This window comes from Atractosteus spatula, chromosome 12 (genome assembly GCF_055471065.1).
Source record: "Atractosteus spatula isolate fAtrSpa1 chromosome 12, fAtrSpa1.hap1, whole genome shotgun sequence".
NCBI lineage: Eukaryota > Metazoa > Chordata > Actinopteri > Semionotiformes > Lepisosteidae > Atractosteus > Atractosteus spatula.
The window spans coordinates 46,907,830-46,923,094 of NC_142717.1; the positions used below are offsets into that span (position 1 = coordinate 46,907,830).

The 15,265-nt window shown below is 38.6% G+C and overlaps 1 protein-coding gene across 1 annotated transcript in view; it reads left to right on the forward strand.

Annotated features, from left to right (window-relative positions):
* Positions 1-15,265, forward strand: part of LOC148823237 (tax1-binding protein 1 homolog B-like) — a 35,629-nt gene that overhangs the window by 4,557 nt on the left and 15,807 nt on the right. The window contains exons 2-5 of the mRNA XM_088929792.1: positions 2,269-2,462; positions 8,529-8,631; positions 8,835-9,022; positions 9,862-10,020. Coding sequence (XP_088785918.1) covers positions 2,286-2,462; positions 8,529-8,631; positions 8,835-9,022; positions 9,862-10,020 — 627 coding nt within the window. The 5' untranslated portion in view covers positions 2,269-2,285. The remainder of the gene's footprint in view (positions 1-2,268; positions 2,463-8,528; positions 8,632-8,834; positions 9,023-9,861; positions 10,021-15,265) is intronic.

The following is a 15,265-nucleotide window of genomic DNA, read 5'->3' on the forward strand; positions in this document are numbered from 1 at the left end:
ACATGAGAACAGTAAAATGATTCTAAACAGGCCAGTCAGCCCATCTAGCCTGTTTGGTATACCTTATTAATCCAAGGATCTCATCCAGCTGTTTCTTGAAGGAAGCAAGGGTATTAGCATAGGTTTGACGCATTTACACAGTTCAAAGAGATACAGGACTGTAGACATCCCCGTTTATCAAATTGTCACATCTCCCACCAGTTACTTAAGGTAGCACATGAAAATCTTGAATAACAATTAAAATACAGAAATGATCAGAAACTTTAATGACAACTACAGATGATGACTAGAGATCTGAGGCCTGGGGATCTTATGAGATAATCCCTGCATTGGAGGGGGGCTTACCATACTAAATAAGGCATAAAGTTGGGAATAAATAATAAATTCAGAACTTTGAACCAATTTCTTACTTAGGAATACAATCTACTAAAAGCCTCACAGCCTCTACCCAATACAGGAATGGGCCCTGAGATGGTAATTTCTTTGTTCTGTTGTTTTAGCTTATTTTGAAGTATTTTAAAATCTTCTATTTGGATTTTTGATTGTGCCAGCTATATATCATGTGTACCAGCATGCACATCCACTAGGGAGAGTTTTCATGCTGCTGATTTAGGTTGTTTATTTGACATGTAATATCATTAACTAGAGCCCCTGTGTAACATTTAACCACAAATGTTGTGCCTCTTCCAACATGTTTCACAATGGAATCACCAGTTAACAACATTATCTATTTATGTATAAAGGTTCAGCATGTTGCCTGAGAGAATCATAACTTTTCCTTAGGGCAACTTTAGGAACAGAGGGAGCAGCCTTGAGCCTGAACGCTTTCTAATTGAACCTGCGTGTGTCTGAGGGAATAGAGATAGAGGCCTTTAGGTAGAAGTCCATCACAGGAATAGGAATTTAAAGCATCCCTTCTGGGAAGTGGTCTGAATAGTATAAAATTCCTTCTCTTCAAAGCTTGAATTCGCTCAATTTACGACTGCTTATTGAGATTTCAGTAAAAAAAACACACTCTTGAGGGTACAGATGTTATTTAACAATGTGTTACTAATGACAGCTTTTTTTGAAAGAGTTGTTAATAACAGAAGTGAGTTTTTGCATCATAAGGCATGTTATTGAAATCCCCAATGTTTAACCAATTTTTTTAGCCATATACTAGAGCATAACCAGCAATGATTGCAGATACGTGTGGTAATACATGCATAAAATTCCCTCTAATCCTGAGGATACCACAGTTTGCTGGTATTTTATTGTGATCCTGATGTTGCCGTTTTGCATACAATTTGAAAGTGAAACTGCAGGAGACCAGAGGCAGACCGGCACCACATGGTGAAGATCTAAGCAAGGAGGCAAACTAATGCAAAACTGGGGCTCTGAACTGGTTTGGATTGCCATCGTTCCCTCCAGACTGGAGCTGAACCGCTGCTAGAGTTATTAAAAAAGTTACCAGTCTGTGGGATTTATTTTTTAAATGTCTTGTATGTTGATCAGTTAGTTATGTTGAGTTACACATGATTAGTTATATTTTATAAAACATCTAATTTTATTCATAATCAATTTGGAGTTTTCTTGTTCACAGGCTCCTTGATCGTTTGTGGCGTTATTGTTAAAATTGTTTATAAAAAATGCAACTGACTGGCCGGGTAGGGTCACAACATGACGGCATCATGGAAAGTGTTATTGTTAGTAATCTAATAAATTAAGCAGGTGGCTTAAAGATGTTTTTGAATACAAAAATTAGCCTCTTATCTCTGTGGGGTTCTGTTTAATTGGGAAGGTTGTATTTGTTCATACTGTGTCATAATGGGGCAGTGTAAAATAGTCGTTATGCCTCATAGCTGGACAATTGGGGGTTCGAATTCCCACAGTAAACAGCTGTTGTAGCTTTGAGCAAGGTGCTTTACCCCAGTTGCTCTAGTCCCCCCAGTTCTCTGAATGGGACTCGGCTTTGCTGGGGCTAGTCCTACAATGGACAGGCCTCCAGTCCCACCAGCTGGCTCCCCGCTGTGGCAACTGGGATGAGCTGCAGCCTGTGGAGATTTATTTTATTTAAGAAGGAATCAGAGGCTTTTTGGCCAGTCTGGGTCGTGTATGCAAACCATTCTGAGCCACTTTAATTCTGAGCAGATTTCTCTCACAGGTAAGTCACAAATTATCATTTGATTCCCTGGATCAAGAACGATTTTTATTTCAAGGAGACATTTGTTGCAAAAGTAAAATAAATTCCCCTTGAATAATATTGTTCCTTTATTATTTTTTAAACAGAAATATTACGTTTCGGAATGGCACATTTCCTCGAAAGTCCATCATCCAGTAGCGCTATGGAAACGTCCAACTTTGCCCATGTGATCTTCCAAAATGTGGCGAAGGGCTACCTACCCCATGCTGCTCTCGAGTGCCATTATACTCTCACCCAGTACATTAAGCCTCACCAGAAGGACTGGGTTGGCATCTTTAAGGTAAGGATGCTTTTGCTTTGTCTTGCTCTCGATCTCAGTATGCATGGCTATGTCTGTTTATAACACATGCTGCTGTGTGTTTGATCACGTCACTTGTGCCAGAAAGCATTATTCATCCGCTTGCCTCATTTGTAAGTTCATGCCAAAAATGTATGTAGGCTTAAATGTATGTTTAAGTTGTCATAGGATAGAGTGAAGCATTAAAAGCTTGTTTTACTCAGAGTTTTATGACATATGAGTGATAAGCTCTCTGGGCTCTGGTCTTGCTCCCTCTGAACTTTGCTAAAAGATGCATTTGAAAATGCTTATTTAGCGCACTGCCTTTTTTAAAAACAGTGAAAGGAAAAAGATGCCCTTTTTTCTTCTCTGTAATTTACAGTAGTCTAGACTGAAAGCCTGGCAGCCTGTAGGCAGTGGAATGGTGACTAGGTGTAGTGTTGTTCTTTGACAATGTATGACAGGAGTTTTGACCTGCCGTGGGAGCAGCAGACATCTTTGCTGTGCATGTCCACCGTTCTGCCTCCCTGAAGCTCCTGCCGCAGTGCCTCGTTGTGCCTTGCCTCTCCACAGACCTGCCAGCTGCTTCAAACAGGGCTACAGCGGTGTTCAGGCTCTGTTGGACTTCCGAAAGAGGATAAAGGATACATGAGGACTCTGGCTTCGCTCGTTTTTCCACCGCAGGGGGCAGTTCAAGCAGGAGAAAGCTTGAACACACCCCTCAAACTGCAGCCAGCTCAACTCCCTGACCCCTCCGCGAAGTCCCATATATTTTCCCCCAGAGCTGTGGAATAGGGACTCCTATTACTGTAGACGTGAGGGCGGTTACTTCCTCCCCTGTCTGTGGTATCTGATGGCTCCACACCCTCGCAGGAACTGATGCATAAAGCATCCCTGGCTTTCAGAACCCAGGACTGTCCTTCCAGCTCATGGCTGCTGTGCTGCCCCTCCACAGCGCACAGATTCAGACAGGGCCACAGATTTACATCTTTCCTCCCGTTTTCTGTACTCCACCAAGATGACGCTGCTCAGGGAGAAAAACAGACCAGGAGCAGACAGTTTTTGGCACTTTCACATTCAAAACATTGTTTGGATGATTGAAAAGGGATAAACCTCCCTTTGAGGACGTTCCCACCAGACCCCCCAATGCCTTTTTTTCCTCAGCCTTGGTCTTCGCAATTATGCTGGTACTAACATGCGCTCACGTGCATGAGTAAATTACTGTTTACAGAAGAAGAACATGAAAAGACTACTTTTTCCAGCAGTCCAGTCTTTAAATCTGGCACGGTGGTTGTTTCTATGCACGCCTGCGTTTCTGTATTTGTGGATGCTTGTCGTATTGATGTACTCTTCCGTGTTCCACTGCAATCATGCTTCATCTGGGAGAAAGAGGACCTAGAACAAATAGTTTTCGCACTTTAAAAAGGGATGTGTCATCTGAATGATAAAAAAGTTGTTTGTATTCCAGAGATATCTCCACCGTTTTTTTTATCAGGGGTTGCTATCTTTATGAGGACATTTTTCACACATAGATAGGAATACATAAATACTAATGTGTATTTAATTTAACGTGAGACTGTGGTCAGTTATAGTGCTAATAGGTTAACATCTGCTACAAATATTATGGGAGTGCTTTAGAAATAACTTAAAAACATCCCAGAGCTTTCTGATTGGTCAGATCAGTTCCCCTCTATAATGCTCAATAGACTTGCGTTGAGAAAGCTCTATTCAGTAGAGATGGAGCAGGACTTACAATAGTGTTACACCTCATTCCACGTCCAGTCTACCAGCCACTGCGTTACCGTCCACAACAACAATTACTGCTTCCTTCTCAGAGTGCACAGCATAGCGAAGGGGATCTGCGTTGTAAATTTGAATTGCTTTTTTAAAGTGTTTTGAACGTTAAGTAACTGTAGAGTTTATCATTTTCAAAATAATGGTTGTTGTCTGTGTTTTTTCATATGTCTGAATGAAGTGGGAGCACAGAGATAAAGTAATAGTTACGGAAAGTCAGAAAGTCAAGAAAATTAATCATAATGATCACGGAAAACGTCTCCTTTGAAATAGCCAGAAAACTGCTGGATTCTAGATTAGGTGCTACTTATGATTAATGTACATCCAGCATAATTACATTAATAAATGATAACGTATGACCTATTTCTGGTGCACTAGACACATTGGTAAATATTTTAATATAAAATATGAAGGTTGGCAAAGAGGTTGACGGTTTTGGCCTTACTCTCCTGTTTGCAGTTTTACAGACTGTTATGAGTGCAATAATTGATAAAATAACCTGCATGAGTTCTAGAAGACTAAATTAAAGACATTATTTATTCTCTGGTCTAATGTCACACACGCATCCTTGAAATATTTCTGTTTAATTATACAAGAAATTTGCTTTGATGATAAAAGACTGAGAGTATAGTGTCCTTAATATTGGTTACACTTCCTCTTACAGTGGCAGAGAAGTTGCATGGTTATAGCAGATAAAAATAATTATAAAACAGGGTGGCGCAGTGGTAAGGATCACAGAACTGGGACCTTGGGTAAAGTTCATAGGGTGCTGTCTGTGTGGAGTTTGTATGTTCTCTCTGTGTTCACATGGGCTTCCTTAGGGTGCTCCGGTTTCCTCCCACAGTCCAAGGACATACTGGAAGGTGAATTGGCTTCTGGAAGAGATGGCCCTGGTGTGAGTGAGCTTGTGTGTGTGTGTCCCCTGTGAAGAACTGGCATCCCAGGGTGTATCCTGCCTGGATAGGCTCCTCCCCCCCCAAGCCCTGTACTGGATGAAGAGGTTTGAAAATGGAAAAATTACAGAAGTTTCCAAGCTCGGTGCCAGGAAGTGTGTAAGAAGAGCAAACATGCTATGAGAAGGTCATTCTGTAGTTTCAAGAGGCTTGTCACACTGGAGGAGTGTAGTGTATTTGTTAGAATAGCTGAAGGCAGCAGGTTTGATACTTGCATCAGGTACTGTGATGGGTGGTAATGTGTATAAGGAATATTGGATACAAAATCAGCTAGCACAATCTTCTTTCTTTTAAAATAGAAAAAAAATGCTGTCTTTTATTTTTAACATTGTTGGCATTTGAGAGTTGTCAAGGTTAGGAAATAGTTTGCCGACTCTCCTTATTAAAATAAAACTCACCCTCCAAACAAAGCTCCTCTGTTTGAGGAGGGCTCTTCTGTTTCCAGCAGAGAAATGGGAGAACAGCCAGAGTATGTGCTGCCAACTGATAAAATAAGTATACACTTCAGTAACGTTCAGAGAGCCTGCACTTATAACAATAAATCTCGGAAGAGCGCATGCTGAAAGATGTGTGCTGTGTGCAATGCAGTTGTATCACAGTTATCAAGGATACCTTTGCTGTGAGTCACTGGCCTGAAGGGAGGTTTTGCCAAAGAAAGCTGCAGTGGTTGTAGTTTGCAAGTTCACACTGCCCCCTAGTGACCAGAGCTGCTCTAGGGTGACGCGGACCCTACTGTGGTATTCAGGACTGAATGTATTTTTCAGACTGTTCTAGTGTCAATGGACCCCAGTTCTGTGTGTTTTTCTGGTGCTGGCATGATAGAAAAATTATTATTTTAAACTTTGGTTAAATTTTTTCCCCCTGTAATAGTTACACTGTAAAGGGAGATTCATGTCGTTTGGTCAGCTTTGTGCAACCTCTTTGCCAGTTTTTTTAAAAAGCTTTTTCAATATTTTTTTGTGACTTAGTATTCAAAATTTGTTTTTCTAAAGTTAACCTTCTGTCCTCATCAGCTCTCTTCTTGACTACAAGAAGGTTTCTTTTCACCTTGAGTGGGGTACTTCTGTACCAATACGTTGTAAAATGTCTGTACATAAAATATGTTTCTATTAAGATCTCTGCTACCATACAGGACCTCTTTTACCAACTAAGTTAGAAGTGTGTGTAGGATTCCAAAAAGTATTCAGAGACTGATTTTTCCCTCCTTTCTGTGTGTCTGAATATACTTTGTCTGGCCTGTTCCCGTCTGAACGTGCAGAAGCTACATCAGTTAGCTCTTTGATGTCGTGCAATAGGAAAAGTTAAAAGCGACATCATGAGAGTTCTGAAGGAGAGCTGGGAGTGTTGCCTGGGAGGGCTGGAGAAAGCAAACATGTAATTTATAATTAAGCTGTCACTGTGCTGCAGAACCGCTCAGTACAGAATGACTCATGTGGAGTTGAGAGTTTTTTTCCTTATATCTTGTAAATACATGTTGCTCAAGGACTTTTGCATGTTAATAATATCTTTCTTTGAATTTATAATTATATACAAAGGAAATATTTTTGATACAATGTGATAACACCCTATGAAGCTGCAAAGGAAGTATTGGAGCCCCATCTGAACTTGTGTAATTCTCCTGGAATAGGATAAATGTGTTAAATTAATGACAGAATGATGACAGTATATAAATGAGTATGGGTTATTAAACATTATGCTAAATCAATTATTCTTTAAATTATACCATCACCATAGTTAAACAATCATTGTGTATTAGTCATATTGTAACATTTCTTTACATTTGAGCAGTTGCTATGATTTTCATATGCAACATTTAATAATTAAAAAAAATTCAGGTAAAATTTTAAAGTTGAATAACACTTAAAATGAGTTACTGTATTGATGTTACCTTTAACATAGCATAGTCTTATTATTACTCTTAAATACCCTTAAGTATTTTTTCTTTCAAAGTTAATAAGTAGCCACTGAAATTATTAAAGTAGGGAGCTGCGTCAGCATGCGTAGGCTGCAAAGGAACAAGTAAAGGTTTATTCTGTGCTGAAAAGAGAAGAAACGAAACACACCGTTTCAGCTGTGGAGCCTTCTTCAGGTGTGAAGTTAGTTAAGATTCACAAATAGCTTGTGTAGGTGTGGTACTCTTTCAGATATGTTCTAATATTTTGAAGAATTAGTAAGAATGTGCAGTTGTGAAAAACCTAAAATAACTTTGCTTAAATCTGTTTTATTGTTTTCAAGCTGCTTGAAAGTGAAACATCATAGAATTAAACAATGCTACACTAGTTAGGTGAATATTGTTAGTATGCATTTGTAATTTATTATACCACACAGCAGTGTTACCAAAAATACATTTCCTTCAGTATTATTTCTCCAATTCCAATTCAATATCGGTCTGTATCTGGAACAAATTAATATTTTTCCCTTGTCTGCTTTCCTTATTGTGTGTTCTTTTTAGCTTCCTGTTAAAAAAATCTCTCTGCTTTGTGAGATTATCTTGCAGTATAGAAATGCTGGGTGCCCTTTGAGCTTGTATTAAGTCTTTTCAGTAGATTTTGCTAAGTTTGAAAATGCTATTAAACTTTGCTTAAGCCAAAAAGTCCAGTTTTTACTTGGGTGTGAAGATCATTATAAATCTGTGCCCTTATGCCTTTAAGTGAAGCTGACAGCTTTATGATTGAGGGTTTAAATTATGGATGTATTTTTTGTGCTTCCCCTCATCAGGCATCAGTTAACAACACATAAAATTTATATAATTACATCTTTGTTTCTGTTTTGAAGTACATGTAAAATTTTCACCTATTTTTTTCCTCCTCTTTTAACTCTGCTTCAAGAAACCAGCCCCAAACCTCACTGGAACACATTTTGGGAGCATATACACATGGCTCTTACAGAGACGTTAATTATTTTTGTATTCTTATCATTGCACCTAGGTTTTTTTCCACTTTATGAAGTAAATATCTCTTTTCAAAGTTTTAAAAAACTGTAAGATAGATGTTATTGTGATTATTATATAAATAATCTATATCTTTTTTTATATTTACAAAAAATAATACTACCTATGGTACCATTGTCACTTAACTGATCTGATTTGATGTTGAGACATATTTGTTACAAACCTGTATTGTGTTTTTATGGTTCCCTTTGGGTTTGAACTGTATACATTTTATTATGATAAATCTATTGCTGTACAGATTTATTTTTGCATTGAATATGTCCTTTTTTCTGAAAGATGTGAACATGTGCCTCTAAGTTTTTTATAGCTGACACAAGGAGTTCAGCGCCTGTGTAATTAAGGCCGGTAATGGTGTTGTTTTCTTTTCACTAGGTTGGCTGGAGTACAGCTCGAGATTACTATACTTTCTTGTGGTCACCTCTTCCTGAAAACTATGTAGAAGGAACCTCGGTTAACCGTGTGGTGGTATTTCAAGGTAAGTTGTAATTATATCATTTCAAGTCTCCTCTACAAGCAAGCCCTTATACAACCCTGAAAACCTATATTCCTTTTAAGGTTTATATTGAAAACAATAAATAAATCGTACGGGAGACAGTGACTGTAATGCTAGTTAAGGGTGTTAGACTGAAATAGTTCTGGATGGAGTATTGCATATCTGTTGTTTTTTTTTTTTTGCAGGGTACTACGTTCCCAATGATGACGGGGAGTTTTACCAGTTCTGCTATGTCACTCATAAGGGTGAAATTCGAGGAGCTAGCACCCCATTCCAGTTCAGAGCCAGCTCCCCTACTGATGACCTGCTGACCGTGGAAGATGAGAACAATTCTGACATACTGGTAGTCACCACAAAGGCGGGCTTCCTAGAGGTGTGCTCTTCTGAATGATGTTTTTTTTTTAATGCAGCTCTGAGCTTTCGACAGGTGACTCTAGGGAAACTGTGGGTGCAGTAAGCAGGTGGCATCCTTGGATGATGTAATGTAGAATTGACACTTGATTTTTATCAAGTTAAATTGGACATGGAAAACACTCTTGCCTTTTTCATGTTCATGCAAAATTCTTAGCATTAATTACTTAACCAAATATTTTGCTTATTTAAAATGTCAAATGATTTCCAGTTAATTAAATTCTGTCTGGAGCATTTTAAATTAGGTAAATACCAGCTAAGTAACTGTTTACTAGTGTTTGTTGTGTACTTGGTGCCGTACGCACTTCAAACCCTCCTGTAGGTTTGTTATGTGCTCTTTCTGGTGCAGTACATACAGGAAACAAGAACAGTAATAAGATGCAAAATAAGATGTAAACGTTCTTGTGCAGTTGCATATTACTGTACTGGTGTGGTTTTTTTGACCTGATGTTCTTTTCATTAATCCACTGTCCTGAGGCTTCAGGCTATGTTTAGATGCTGCCTGTGTTCCCAGTGCCACAAGCTACTTAGCACCCTGCTGAAGCAGCTCTTCTGGGAGGGTGACATGGTAAAGTCAGCTGAGTAGAACAATAGGTTTTCTTTCAGCATTAATTCTCCTGATGTGGATTTTAACCTTTAGGGTGATGCTGTAGTGGGCAATATGGTGTGGTGGGCACAGGTGAGAACTCGAGACTTGATTACATATCTCTTGACATCCACAGTCGTCTGAGGTTGCTTGGCCTTTGTTACACTAGACTGGGAATCCTCCTGGTTTACTTTTGTGATTTAATGTGCATGCAGCAAAAAATTGAAGAAGCAACGAAAGAGAAAGAGGAGCTGCTGAAGGTGCTGTCGGTGACTCGGAAAGAGAAAGAGCAGCTTCAGGAGCAGGCGGAGCAGCTGGAGAGGCTGTGTGAGCAGGCGCGGGAGTCCTTCGCCCAGCTGAGCAAGGAGTGCCAGGTAAGAGGGGCAGATTTCACACAGGAACCTGCGTGGCAGAGAGCAGCTGGCCAAACAAACTAACGGAGGAAATAGCGTAGGTTTTTTGATATGGGTTTTCATTCTCAGAAAGATGATATAGTCAGTCCAGAGCTACGTTTGATATCGACTCTAGTGTAAGCCAGACTAATGGATTTATTATAGGATGACCTCCATGATTTATAGTAGCATTTGTTTAAATCCAGTCTTGTGCAGCACTAAGAGCCAGTGGTGCTACAGTACAGTGCTGACCTAACTGGTCATCTTTTCTTATGTAAATATACTGCAAATATCTGAGCTGTATTTTGTCTTGCTGACTTAATATTTAAAGTTTGTTGATTTGCCTCTTTAACCTTAAATGTGGGTCATTTCATAAGAACATAAGAAAGGTTACAGAGCAGAAAATTGCTTGGAGGATTTCCTTTAACCATTTGTTGAAAAGAGACTGGGTATTGGATAGCTTGTTCTAGACAACCATGTCATAGTCTTCACTATCGCTTTCCGTTAGCCGTCTTTCTTTGATTCTAATTATCTCTTAATTGCATACTAATTAAGTAGCTTCTAGCTCTTGTGTTTTTGAATTTTGTTCCCAAATACCCTTGGCATTTAAATATAAGCACTTAATTACTGGTCCTTTGATATTTTGTTTCTCCCTGGTGTTCTCTTTCTAAGAACTCCCTGGTTTTCTGCCTTAGATTTTTTTGGGATCCTCCCCCCCTTCATTCTAGTTTTCCAGTTTAAATATTTTTTATTTCTCTGTAGTTCCTTTCTCCAGGATGATAGCATCCCATCTCACTCCGGTTTAATCCATCATATCTGAATACATAGCCTTTTTCATCGATATAAGTGAGGAGGGAAAGCTGAAGCCCTTTTTATTTTACAGTCTCCTTGGCCATGGGGTGTTTTATGCTGTAATTTAAGTCCATTTTATTTTGATATCATTTAAGAGGGCACAACCTGAAGCTCCATGAAAATGCATTTAAATCTTAGCACAGGTATCAGCTCTTTATGCAAAGGATTGTGGAAATAAACAACAAGCCTCCCAGACCTGTTGTTGAAGCAGATACCCTCAGGAGAAAGCTGGGTGAGATTCTTGGATCAATTAACTACTAACTTCCAAACAGGACAAGCTAGATGGTTGAAATGGGACTCTCTCGTTTGAACCCTTTCCTGCTCTAGGGATTATAGTGTAACTGAAATAATATCTCGGAATATATTTTTCAGATGTTACAAAGTGACATTTTTAAAATCAGTATGTGAATTGTTTTTGACTGATGAATTGTCACTCTTTAGGCCTACATTTTATTCCCAATGTTCTTTGCTATTTTTCCAGTACATAACCGAATACAAAAGCATTTAACTAACTGGCCAGCTGTAATAGGTGATGTCATTTAATGACAAAGTGCTGGGCTGTGTGGGGCACTTAACGGGGGTTTATTGGCCCCTGAGTCCTGTCCGTCAGTCTTTGTTGCCTTCCGGTAATTCTATGAGCCAGAGTGTGCTCATAGTCTGTCAGTGTGCTCGTTCGACTGGTAACTCACAAATCTCAAAACTTCAAAACCAGTTTGGCTGTAAATACTGTGAATACCTACCAGTAGCTGTTTTTAAACTGTCCAGAGGGTTCTGTGAGTCATGTGAATGGCTCGGTGCAATTAGCAGTTATAGCTCTGTGCAGAGCATTGAGATCCCACACTCCCACAGTGTGCAGCAGTCATGCCCTTTCAGCGTGCACTGCACAGTGCAATAAATGCAGTTTCAAAACTCACATGACCAGTCAAGAAAGGAAATAAGCAATAGGTTCCACAAAACAGCCCCGACATCAAGTACGTGAAAAACAAATAGAGCCTGAAACAGACATATTAACAAGTCTGGATTACTGACAGACCTCCACCAAAGAGTCTGCTTTGCGTTTGCTCACAATTGATGAGAACTCGGTTGCTCATTTCTGGGAACTATATGACCCAAGTAGTTAATGGCTGACATCATTGTTGTTGAACACTGGAAAAGATATGTGAGACCATGTCCATGACTAAGCATTTTTAGCTCCCTGGCAAGTATTCATTGCCTTTACTTTTTATGTTTTTAGGATTATTGTGCTGTTAGATGAAGGATTCTGATATATTCACCTTGATCTTAATTTGTGGTTTCATTGGCATAAAATTCACAGAGCAGACAGTATACCTAACAATATTATCAAAAGTGAGAATTTTTGAAGTTTTGAAAACTTGCTAGACAAAATTTTGAGACTTTGTGGGTGGTGTTATTTTCTTAGTCTGCTTTCTGAACAAACTACTTCAGATTATTTACTAGTAAGTAGTGCATACAATACTTTTTTGTTTTATAATATTCATCTATGTAATATACTTAATTTATTTTTAATTGTATGTATTCACAGTAGGTTTGTTTTCTATTTTTTGTTGGAAATGCGCGCGGAGCTTGTGCGATTGCTCAGTGCTAAATAGTCTTTTAGCTCCCCCTAGTGGATGATCCGTTTTAATTTAATTTTGTGACCTGAAAGTTCAAGGCTGATTTTGCATATTTTGAAAATGATTGCATGGCTCATTCTGTTGATAACTCAAAATGTATATATGAGTGAACCTTTTCTAAATGCTAAATTGAACAGAAAAAAAGTTTTTCGTTCGAAAACACTACAAATATTTGATAATAAAAATACAGATCTCATATAAAATATATATATATAAGCTTTATTTTATATAGCGCCTTTAAAGGTGGCTTCTCAAAGCACTTTACAGAGTGACGACAACAATAAATAAGAAGAATACACAAGATAAAACACAATTACAATACATAGAGGAGACTGTGGATGGTGGTACCAAGTATAGTAGGAGCAGAGGGATAAAGAATGGAACCAGTTAAGTAAATAAAATCATCTATTTAGAGAAAGCACTTCTGCTGACGTCTTAAAATGACATAAATTATTTTAATATGAATGCATTAAATATCTTATAGCTTACTTAGGCCTTAAATGGAACTGTTAAATTAAAAAACTGTCTAGCTTAATAAGGCTGCATTGTAAGTATGTTTCAGTAAAGTGCTCAAAGGTAATTACACACTGCCTTTATAATTTACCTCAGTTTGCTGGAGTGTATATGAAAGGGAGACCGGTGAGGATATTGGCACCTTCTTTTTTCTTTTTTGAGAAGTTTTGTTCACTACTACATTTAATAGAGGTTTAATTAACACATTGAGCACTGATTTAACTTAATAGCAAAGTAATAGCAAAGAATGGAGGTAAATTCACTACATTATGAATGTGTGGTGTTGCAGACATAATGACACTCAGAGCCTGAATTTAGTTTCCTTAGTAGTGATGAAGACACACATAAAACATAGCTCACAGATGAGAGGAGGCTGTTTAACAGCTTTTGTTTTTTTGTAGCTGATTGATCCAAGTGTGTTATACAATTATAAATTAATTGTATAATTAATTAAAAAAGTCGCAGGATTGTCTTCAGCAGCATAGGTGGGTAGCCTTATTCAATGCTCCCGCTGCCTTTTGCGTAGAGAACTGTTCTTTTAAATGTGCTTCTTCACAGTGGAGCTGCTATGTGCTCTGAAATGTGCAGTCAAGCTGGTGCTTACATTTTGCACTTTAAAGCTGCAACATAAACGGTTGTTTAGAAGAAACCTGAGATCTGGCAGTGGGCTCAGCCAGCGCCAGCCCTCGTACCCCAGCCCACTGCTGCGGACAGCGGCCACAGACGGTGATTGAGCCGTTTTCTGCAACACTTCATTGGTGTTGAAGTTGATTTCAAATGATCAGAAATTAATTCTGTTATGAAAAAAATTCAGAAAGCAAGTTTCTTTGTGCTTTCTTGAATGCTTATTTTTTTGTGTAATTTAAAAGTTGTGATGCTGATCTTTAGTCCTGTGTTTTAGTCTTTAGATTTGAAAACTCCAAACTTTTGATTTGAAGCGTCTTGAGATTTCCTGACCCTCGGTTGTGCTGCTTTTTCTCATTGTAGGTATATGTTCTGCTGCCAAATATGTTTCACCCTCAGTGGGGCAGCAGACCTTGCCAGTTTCTTAGATTTTCTGTATGATTAATTTAGGAAAAAAACGTTAACAAGTTCCAACAAGGTAAAATATGTGCTACATGGATTCTTGGCATCTGTGGCTGTTGGTTTTAAAGCACAGAAAAGGGCTGCCTTTTGTAAAGATTATTTGAATAAGAAATTATCTATATAAATTATGTAAAATTGTGTATTTTATTGTGCTGTCTGTCTAGGAAAAATTAAAGGAGGTGTTCTTTACGACTCATGAAATAATTTTAAAGAGCAGCGTTTAACAAAATGTGATGAGAAGGCCTGATAACATAGCTCATCTTATTTCTCCATTTCTGCCGAAACCAAGGAGCTTTCAGGAAACAATTCAGATGTCTGAAAAAAAAACATTTCCTTTACTGTTTTTATATTAGTATTTAATCTGTTTACCATGAAGGGATCTTTGTGTCACTGGGGTAGACTTTTTCCTCAACGCTTATTTTACAGAGCTGCTGGCATACACCACTCTTGGCTAGAGCGGCTTCAGAGCATGTAGAGATATCCTGAGACCACCCATCTCTGTGCCAGTCTTTAACACTGTCTCTTTGGTGCCAGAGTGAGTCCTTCAAGGACTTTTGAAAGTAAATTGTCCTTCACTTCTAGTAATTTGCTGCTGTGCCACAGTCAAGGGATGAGATTTCAGATTTTAAATGCCGTGCAAGAAATTAAAAACTTTATATCTCAAGGCTACATTGAGCCTGCATTTACAAAGCAAACAAAAAAAATTAAAGTAACAATTTTTGTTGCTGTCACTTGCACACCATTAGAAACTGTTCATTGTGTATTTTAAATCAAGTAAACTGTATCTACCCCCTTGTTAAAGATGGCTATAAACAGTAACAGTGAGGACAGAGGGCCTGAGTGTGGACTATTGATGTCTACTGATGTAACATCACCTGCTTTATCCTGTGGTGCCCAGATTGTTTGTGTCTGCGCTCTCTGTGATGAGTGTGATGCCTGGGAGATCATCAGTACACGTCCCTCTCCTGTTTGCGCCAGAGGAGGCTGCACTGAGAGGACTGATGTTTTTGAGAGTAGCAGTGTGGCAGTGCGGAGCTATTTTGAAGCATGATTCGGAGCAGCTTGCTGTAGTTTCACATTGGATTTCCCCATTAGGTAACCGTCATGTAACAGCAGTGCTCAAAAAATACACAGTGCGGCAC